At 43.2% G+C, this 10,177-nt stretch overlaps 1 protein-coding gene across 17 annotated transcripts in view; it reads left to right on the top strand.

The window, feature by feature from the left end:
- Positions 1-892: 892 nt before the first annotated feature.
- WDSUB1 (WD repeat, sterile alpha motif and U-box domain containing 1) overlaps positions 893-10,177 on the top strand; it is a 49,302-nt gene continuing 40,017 nt past the window's right edge. For 2 of the 17 annotated variants that reach the window (XR_012000293.1, XM_072751629.1), the window contains exons 1-4: positions 1,374-1,530; positions 2,721-3,142; positions 5,661-5,845; positions 7,988-8,080. Coding sequence is in view for 14 of the 17 variants with exons in the window: in XM_072751629.1 (XP_072607730.1) it covers positions 2,745-3,142; positions 5,661-5,845; positions 7,988-8,080 (676 nt within the window). In the remaining 3 variants the exon portion in view is untranslated. Of the gene's footprint in view, positions 1,011-1,367; positions 1,531-1,554; positions 1,784-2,720; positions 3,143-5,660; positions 5,846-7,691; positions 7,822-7,987; positions 8,081-10,177 lie in introns of those variants that run through there. The other 15 variants (XR_012000291.1, XM_072751623.1, XM_072751626.1 and 12 more) reach the window with 15 other exon arrangements.

Genomic DNA, 10,177 nt, shown 5'->3' with positions numbered 1-10,177 from the left:
CAGGCAGAGGGAGAAGCAGGCTCCATGCACCGGGAGCCCGACGTGGGATTCGATCCCGGGTCTCCAGGATCGCGCCCTGGGCCAAAGGCAGGCGCCAAACCGCTGCGCCACCCAGGGATCCCTATATCGACTTTTTTTAGATCAGGTTTTTAGATTTGCCAATAAATATAACAACTAGGAAAATCACCGGCAGCTTTCAAAGTTTCAACAGCTCACTGTATTCCTTAAATATCAATTAGTCTTAGAATCTTCACAAAAATTTTTTATCTTTTTTATTTTTTTCACAAAAATTCTAAATAAGAGCCGTCTGTATCTTTGATTTTCATCTGAACGTAGTCCTATGGCGTCACGCACTTCCCTGCACGTGCACTTAGCTAACAAGTGTTGGCAATGCTTAGGAACTTTTTGCTGCACGTTTTTTTAATCTCAAAAGGGATTGGAGGATGACTTTGTGGCCACTTACACACGACACCAAGGTCTACCCGCGAGCCTGGAGACACCCTCGCAAGGTGGGAAGACACGCGCAGTAGGTTCGGGCGCTCCCGGCGTCCACAGGGACCCAGGACGCGCAGGGCCGGGGCTCCGGGCGGGCGGCGGCCGCAAGCCTGCGCACCGAGGCACCGACCGCTGCGGAGCAACCTCGGAGGGCGGGGACAGGAACACCTCGGAGGGGGAGCAATACGGGAGCAGGAGACTCAAACACCCGGAGCTGCAATCCCCGCACAGTCGCTACTACGCCACCTTTGAGCCTCGGGGCTCCAGCTTCCCCACCCGGGGAACGCGGGCCCTTCCCTAAGCTCAGCTCGCGGGCCGCACGCATGCGCGGTGGCGCGGCGCGCGCTCGGGGCGGGGCCTGGCCCCTCCCTCCCGGTTTCCACGGCAGCGGCCCGGCCCCGCACCTGCGCGTCACGTGGCCCCGCGCGCCGGAGCAGCTGAGGGCGGGCCCCGCGCGCCCGGCGTCTTCCAGGGGGACGGGGTGCGGCCGGCGGCCCGCGGGGCGGCGGCGGCAGGTGGGCGAGCGCCGCGGGGTCGGCGAGGAGCCTCCGCGCCCGGGCTGTCTGGGCCTGTGCTGCTTCCTCGCTGCCGGCTTCCAAGCGCGCGACGGGGGCCGGCGAGGACCGGGGGGAGCGGGACGCGGCGGGCCGGGCGGGGCCTGCGGTGGGGGGGTCGGGGGCCTGCGGGGCGGGGGGCCGGGGCGGGGCCTGGGAGGGACCGGGCCGGGCGGGGGCCCGGGGCCGGGCGGGGGGCGAGGCGGACCCGGCGGGGCCTGCGGGGCGTGGGGCCGGGCGGGGGCCCTGCAGGGGGCCGGAACGGGGCGGGGGGCGGGGCCTGCGGGGCCGGGTCGGAGGCCGCCGTCCCGGGAAGGCGGGGCTCGGGTCGGCTCGGTTGTCCGCGGCCCGGCGGCTCGGCCAGTCGGCTGCCCCTCTGGTCCCTACGTGTGGGGCGTCCTCGCGGGGCTCTATCTGGGGGAGACTTGGGGCACATTCCGGCCGGCCGTGCGTCGGGCGGGGCGCGCGTGGGCGCTGCGAGGTGCGGGGCCGGCCCGGGCGGAGCGTGGGCGACGGCGGGGCGCGGCGGTGCTGCGGGAAGCCCCGCACGGCCTCGTCGCGGTGCCGCGGTACAGCTGACCCCCCCCCCCCCAGGACGTTCCGCGGTTTCTATTTTTTGTTGTTGTTGTTGACGTTATTGGACTTTATGTTTGGAGGGAAAAAGAGGCTAACGATTTGGGATACAACAAGTATGGGAAAAGAGATGCTCCATCTGTGTAGCGTTCTGCAGAGATGTAAGCTGTAACGAAGGGTTTGGATTTTATTTTTTTTAATTAATTTATTTATTTATTATTTATTTATTTATTTATGATAGTCACAGAGAGAGAGAGAGGCAGAGACACAGGCAGAGGGAGAAGCAGGCTCCATGCACCGGGAGCCTGACGTGGGATTCGATCCCGGGTCCCCAGGATCGCGCCCTGGGCCAAAGGCAGGCGCCAAACCGCTGCGCCACCCAGGGATCCCGGGTTTGGATTTTAATCTGAATTTGTAAATTTGTTCTCAAGTGCAGTTTGGCTACATTCATTTTTTTTGCCACTCTGTCTCTTTGGTTTCCTTGATCCATTAAGTTGCTTCTTCACCTCAATTTTTTTATATCATTTTATTTTTTTAAACAAGGTGGCAGACCACGGCAGAGCTTTCAGCACCGCCGCTGAAATTCTGAATGAAACCGTTTCTTAGACTTTCTGAGGGAACCACGCAGTCCATGCACCTTAGAGGCAGAGCCGAATGTGGCCCTGGCTCCGTCCTGTAGAAGGAACGGCTGAGCCAGTCGGTTGAGAGTGGGAGATCTTTTTGAGTTGAGATGAGCAGATCTAGAATGAGGCATGTTTGAGAAGTGATTAGTTAAGAGAGAGGCTTCAGAGGTGAAATAAATACCCGATGTTTTGGATGTTCAGCGTCAAATCAGTTGGAAGTTACTTGCCAAGATTCTTTCTCAGGAATTAATGGAACGTGATTGGCGTGTCACTTGTGACTGATCGTAATTAGAGTTTATGGTCTTATCGGTGTTTTCGCTCCAAATTATTCTTATCTTGGGAGCAATAGTTTGTCCTCTAGGAATGTAGGAGCTTCACTGAGCAAATTCTTAAGTTGATTTTGACTCTTTCGTATGGATTGGAGTTGCATTTATTTGATTCTAAGGATGAAGTAACCTTTATTTAAAAATTGCAGGACATTTTGCCTCAAATAAAGAACATGGTGAAACTAATTCACACTTTGGCGGATCACGGAGATGATGTCAACTGCTGTGCGTTCTCCTCTTCCCTCTTGGCTACTTGCTCTTTGGACAAAACAATTCGCCTGTACTCCCTAAGTGACTTCACTGAGCTGCCCCACTCGCCGCTGAAGTTTCACACCTATGCTGTCCACTGCTGCTGTTTCTCCCCCTCGGGACACGTTCTGGCTTCCTGTTCAACAGATGGTACCACTGTCCTATGGAATACTCACAATGGAGAGACGTTGGCAGTGATGGAACAGCCCACTGGTAGCCCCGTGAGGGTTTGCCAGTTTTCCCCAGACTCCACTTGTTTGGTATCAGGGGCAGCTGATGGCACAGTTGTTTTATGGAACGCTCAGTCCTACAAGTTATATAGGTATGGATATTTACACCTTTTCTGTTCTTAATCCTATTAACAAGTCTGCAAAAAATAAAAATAGAAAGCAGAATACTTTGATGACATTAAGAAGCAGATAATTTTCAGACATCACAGGGAAAGACATTTGACCTGTCTTCTGAAAATTATAAAAACAGATGTTAAAAAAAAAACAAAACATGTTTAAAATGGTTCTTGCAGTAGATTTGCTTGGCTCTGAGAGTTTTAAATTTCCAGTCTTTCTCTTGTAAAATAAGGGTTAATCTTGTTAGACTTCTATGGATTTTTACTTTAAGAGCGAGACAAAACAATCTTTTGAAAAAGATCCAGTAATTTTATTTTTTTTTTATTTTTTTTTATTTTTATTTTTTTAAGATCCAGTAATTTTAGACTTTGTTTTTGTCACTCATGACTCAAGTGTTCTCAGTAATAGAGTAATGGTAAGTAAGTCTCACCTAAGAAACACAACTGTTTCCTGATGAAGATTCTTGCCGGGTGAATGATCAACCCCAGAAGAAAGACCCTTGTGATTAGTGTGGTATTGTGTTTTCATGTAAAAAGAACAAAAACCAGGGGCACCTGAGTAGCTCAGTGATTGAAAATCTGCCTTTGGCTCAGGCTATGATCCTGGGATCCTGGGATGGAGTCCCATGTTGGGCTCCCTGCATGAAGCTTGCTTCCCCCTCCGCCTAGGTCTCTGCCTCTCTGTGTCTCTCATGAATAAATAAATAAAATCTTAAAAAATAAACTAATTTAAAAAATCTGAAAAAATCCTTTTATTTTTATTTATTTTTTTTGAAAAACTCCTTTTAGATGAAAATACATCAATTGATTTTTATTGGTAATGTTCTCTTGGAACTTGCCAATATGAAAGTTATGTACTTTTATGTATATTGTAGTGAACTATATATCGCATAAAGTTTACCTTTTTTTTTTTTTTAGCATTTATTTTTAATTTACTTATTCAGAGAGAGAGAGAGAGACTGAGAGGCAGAGACACAGGCAGAGGGAGAAGCGGGCTCCATGCAGGGAGCCCGACGCGGGACTTGATCCCGGGTCTCCAGGATCAGACCCCGGGCTGCAGGCGGCACTAAACCGCTGCGCCACCGGGGGTGCCCAAGTTTACCACTTTTAAGTTACAGTTTGGTGACCTTAAGTAACTAAGAGCCGTAAACTTTTAAACGTGACCAAGTAAAAAAGCCTAATATACTTCCTCCTGTCCCTGCATCATTCAGAGCACATGCCAGCTGGTAAACAACTGTGCTTATTAGATTTAGGTCTGTGGCTTGAAGGAGGCAGTGTGTTTTAAGTGGCATTATTGAACAGTTTAAAGAGCTCAGAAGGAATGAGATATCTTTCAAGTTTTTTTTATATGAATGAAATATATCTGTCAACTAAGAAATTTTCTTTTTCACTTACCAGGTGGTGAATTCTATCTCTCTACCATTACTTCCCTAATGTATGCTGTAAAAAGTTGCCACTGCAGTAGATTTAAGCACTGGATGGGACACTGCAGTGATTGCTAGACTTTTACCTGTTTCTTTTTCCTAGTTGAGAGAATTAAAATTGTCAGCACATTGCTTCCTTATCTTCCCAAGATAACTTAAAAAACTTGTTCACAGCATATTCTTTTCATAAGAATTTATATTTATTTATGTTTAATATTTGAAGATTATGCTTCTAGGTAATTTTATTTATGTTTTTAAGATTTTATTATTTGACAGATATAGAGAGAACACAAGCAGGGGGAGTGGGAGAGGGAGGAGCAGGCTTCCAACTGAGCAGGGAGCCCAATGCAGGACTTAATCCCAGACCCAGGATCATGACCTGAGTCGAAGGGAGATGTTTAACCAACTGAGCTACCCTACCGACTCAACTTTTGGGTCATTTTATTTTATTTTTTAAAGATTTTATTTATTTATCCATGAGAGACACGGAGAGAGAGCGAGGCAGAGACACAGGCAGAGGGAGAAGCAGACTCCATGCAGGGAGCCCGATGCGGGACTCGATCCCATGACCCCGGGATCATGACCTGGGTGTGAAGGCAGGGCCTAAACCGCTGAGCCACCCGGGCTGCCCTGGGTCATTTTAATACAGAAGTTGAAAGTGCTTTTGACCCCAATAACATGTTTTCCAGTAAAAATGGTTTTTAAAAAATGTGGGACCACAGTTGATATTTTGGTTGGCAGAGCTTTTTTGTTAAGTTTTACAGATTTTAATATGTTCATACAGAATTGCCATATGGAAAAACATGAAGATACCTGGACTTTGGTTTGGATTTGTATAGTTTAGGCTTGAATAGGTCACTTAAAATAATGTTTAAATCCTATTTTTGGAAAAGCATATTTAAGTTTATAGCATATAATATTTTATTTCTACTGACCTCCTTTCTAGTTCTCTGATAGCCATTTGTCCTGTTTTTACTATAGCAAGGTTCTGTTAAAAATTGTAATATAAGGTAAAATATACTCTGAAATGAAATGAAGCCCCTCCCCCCACCTTTTTGCTTTTATTTCAGATGTGGTAGTGTTAAAGATGGCTCATTGGTGGCCTGTGCGTTTTCTCCGAATGGAAATTTCTTTGTCACTGGTTCCTCGTGTGGAGATATAACAGTGTGGGATGATAAAATGAGGTGTCTACACAGTGAAAAAGCACATGATCTTGGGATTACCTGCTGTGATTTTTCTTCACAGCCAGTTTCTGGTTGGTTATTTTACTCTTTTAAGCACTAGTAGTCCCTATTTGTAATTTGTGTATGACTTTTAACTCTTTTATTCATTTTCTTCTTTAGTAAAATGAGAAGGCCTTTTAATTCATTTCTTTTAAGGAAGCATTCTTTTATCTTGATTAAAATGAAATCATGAAGAAATGTCACTAGGGAAAATCAGGCTCTTTAATATATGTTGGGGATGACTCAATTTTGTACAGTAGATCTGGATTCCTTGAATATGGTAATTTAGAGGACTTAACCCTGTTGAGTATGCTGTGGGTTTTAAAATACAGCATATGGCTCTCCAAAGACAAATGTGAAATTAAAAGAATTGGAAACAGAAGCTAAATTTTCAGTTTACTAATTTAATCTTCCAAAAGCTAAATTTATGAAATAAGATGTTTGACAACACAATTAGCTTTTAGAAATAGAAATACAAACTCCTGAATATACACAGACTCATGGTTTTAAATAGATAACAGTGAATTGGGGAGCTTTCCTCTATTTCAGGATGTTAGGATGGAAGTTGCTTTTGCTTCTTCCATTGTTGCGCCACCAGTGCTGTCCTATTAGCAATGTAATGTGAACTACGTTTGTAAATTTAAGACTTTTTAGTAGTAGGTGAAATTAATTCTAATGATATAGTTTACCCAATATACGTGTAAAATATTTCAATAATTGATAGTAACAAGATATTTTACTATTTTTTTTTGGTACTAGGTGTTTGAAATCTGGTATGTATATTATGTTACATTTAAATTTGTTCTAGCCACGTTTTAAGTGTCCAGTAGCCACGTGTGGCTAGTGCCTACCTTATTGGACAGCTCAGGTCCAGAAGGTGGGCAGAATGGTTTTGGCACTCCCCTATTTCATCCATCAGTGACTGATTAAGGTAAGGTATAAAATACCAAATCCAAAACACAAAAGTTCCTAAGTACTGGACACATTCTGTGTCCCTGCCTCCTCAAAGCTCACTTGGCCTCAGACATTCACTTGCCACTCTGGTCTCCTTTTGTTCCTTGAATGTTTCTAAGATTTTTCCAAGGGTTTTACATATGGATTCTTCACCTGGTTCACTCTTAGTTATCCTTTAGATTTCAAGTAAAAATCACTTCAGATGAGCCTCCCCTGTCCTTACCCATATAATTGTATCCTGGTGCGCGTCAGTGCCAAAACTTCCTTTGAGGAAACTGCATCTGTGATGTTTAGGTGGAACTCATGTAAAATTGAGTTGATGATATCAATATTGGCATTAACCACAAATATTTAGGAACCTTATCTAGTGTGTATATAATTATACACTGAAATTATCTCAGCATTAAAAGCTAGTGGAATATTTGTGACACCAAATATACTGATTTCCTTCCCTGATTTAATTTTTTACCAAATAAAACAGATTTATGTAATTTTGGATTTATGTGATCCCAGCCTTTGCCTTGATTAAATCAATGGGGAGGGGGGAATCTCATTATTACTCCTTGTGAATTATAGACTAAGCTTTTAAGAAGTGGGTAAAGAAAGTTAAGTTGAGAATAATTAAACATTTAATACTCATACCTTTTCTTCCTAATCTTTTACCATCAAGTGCTAGCTAGCCTCACAGACTCTAAAATTGGATTGGAGGATGCCCTGGGCTTACTGGCTCAATATTGGCCCATGGACCCTTGGTTTAGGTCCTTAGTGGAAGGTAAATGAAAAGGTTTTTGGTTTTAGTAACATCAGTGGCCAGAGTTACAATCCTGTGATGTGCCTTGTTTAAAATGAATTCTTTAACCAGAATTTCATTCTGTGGTATAAGTTTAGTTAATATTACTTTTGTCTTTTTTTTTTTTTTTTAAGATTTTATTTATTTATTCATGAGAGAGAGAGAGAGATGCAGAGACACAGGCAGAGGGAGAAGCAGGCTCCATGCAGGGAGCCCGATGTGGGACTCGATCCCGGGACTCCAGGATCACACCCCGGGCCGAAGGCAGGTGCTAAACCGCTGAGCCACCCAGGGATCCCCTTAATATTACTTTTGAATATGGTTTAAATGAATAGAATTAATAGATCTCAGTATAAAAAGTTGAACATTTTTTGGTTTAGATGTTTTACCAATTCTTGTGTATTTATTTTTAACAAATTTACATTTTTAGATGGAGAGCAAGGTCTTCAGTTTTTTCGATTGGCATCATGTGGTCAGGATTGCCAGATCAAAATTTGGGTTGTTTCTTTTACCCATATCTTAGGTATGTATTCAACAGGTAGTTCTCTAAAATCATTTGTGATCCAGATAGAATTTCTGTTTTAATTAATCTTTTTACTTAAGGAACTCTGGATATCTGAAAATGATTATAGAAATCTGTATTAATAAATGTTAATCAGTAATTACATATATATACATGATTTAAAAATTGGATGCTTACCGCTGATTATGACCTCAACACCATCACCACACACATTCCTGCTGACCAGAGGCAACCACTTTGCACTTCATCTGTTTGCAACTCTTGGTGGTTCTCAGTTTGCATAAATATTGTTTTACCACCGTATTTTAAATTTATTCACTGCAGTGACTGTTTTTTTTTTTTTTTTTTTTTGACAATGCCTGGGAGCTCTTTCCTACATGTATTGTACTGTTCCTTCAGGCATCCTTCAGGCAAGAAATTTAGATTCAGAAAATAGTATTCCTTTAGGTTTATTTCTTTAATAATTTCCTCCCATGTCCTCTTTTGTAATAATTCTCATGAACTGAGTGTTGGACCTCCTGATTTCTTTCCCTGTGTTGCCTCCCACCCACCTCCCACCACATTTATCTCTTTATCTTTTTTTCTACTGTATGAGAACACTTCTTAACTTTATCTTTTAACCTTTTGAATTTTTTATTCCATCATATTTTCAATTTCTGTAAGTTGATCTTCTCTATTTTTCTCAGTGTCCCCCTTTTATTTGATGAATGTGAAAATTGTCTCAAAACTCAGGGTATCAGAGGCTTTTTTTATTTTGTTCCCTTCTGTTTCCTGATTATCTTTGTTTGCTTTTGAGTCTTTTTTTGTTTACTCTGATCTTTCTCTTTCATAGGGTTACCTTCTTTGTCTGGAGATCCTTGTATTCCATTTACATTTAGAATTAGGCAATAATAAGATGTTCAGAAGCTCTGTGCCCGTAGTGGTTTGTTGTTGCTGACTTCCCTGTAGGACGAGGAAGTGGCTTGTTGGCCCCTACCGAAGAGGGTTTAGGGCCTTAGAGAACTGCATAGGCGCTGCCAAGGAACTCCCCAGAAAGCCATTAGAAAGAAATGTTCTGCTTAGAGAGAAGCATCTGACTTTTGTGAAGCATGCTATGGGTGGGATGAGGGAGGGATTGGAGGTAAACACCAAGTGTTTCATAAACAGACTTTTTTGCTAACTTCTGTATTTTCAGGTTAATATCTGTGTTCCCCAACTATTGATAGTACTAGGTCTTTTTGAGGTATTCTAGGGAAGAATAACTTTCTTCTTGGCCGCAGGCCCTCCCTTTGCACTCTGGGCTGTTACTTCCCTGTAGCACCTCATCAGTTAATTTGCTTTCTGCCTTTTCAAAATTGGCTTTAGTTTCTGGATTGCTGATGCCTCTCTTTCCATTCTCTTCATTGTTGTGCTTTTATATATATATTTTTTGCTTTTATATTTTTATTAATTCTTTCACTATCATTTTAATGGGAATTCTGAAATTATATATGGTCAGTTGGCCATCTTCAGATGCCTAAACATATAATTTGTTACCTAATAAGCTTCAGTTAAATTATAAACCGCATTTTGTTTTTTATAATTGTTGTCAAAGATTAAACAAAGCTGGACACTAAAATGATAAGGATAGATTTTTAACCAGTAATATACTATTGCAATAGAAGAGTCCAACATGAACCATACTCAACATCAGTTTATACAGAGGTGACTGGGCAATTTGAAGGGAGAATGAGGGAATAAGGAGAGAGGTATGTGGGACTTTGTAGAGTCAGGGAAGTGAAAACATACAAAGAACAGAAAGGATGGGGGCCATGTGAAGCTCATCTGGGTTTGCTAACTGGCACTTAGTAGGGAGATTAGGCTCCTGCCCTCCTACAGGTGGGAGACAGGGGTCCTATCTTCAGATGTTGGCTGGAACGAACAGAACAAAAGTTCTCTTGGCAGCCTTGTGTTTTCCCAGGCTGGTCCTTTAAGGGGCCCAGGGTCATCCTAGGCATGCAGCCGTGGGCTGTCAGAAACTATGTTAGTGTAAGTCTTTATAGGCCCCGGTCAGGGCCTTAGTTCAGAAGAGGGCTGAGAAGAGTCTGGCTAGAGTTTGATAAAAGAGAAAATCTTTGT

The sequence above is a fragment of the Vulpes vulpes genome, chromosome 3, assembly GCF_048418805.1.
Source record: "Vulpes vulpes isolate BD-2025 chromosome 3, VulVul3, whole genome shotgun sequence".
Taxonomy (NCBI): domain Eukaryota; kingdom Metazoa; phylum Chordata; class Mammalia; order Carnivora; family Canidae; genus Vulpes; species Vulpes vulpes.
The sequence above is the reverse complement of the archived record's forward strand: the minus strand, read 5'-3'. Positions and strand labels throughout refer to the sequence as shown.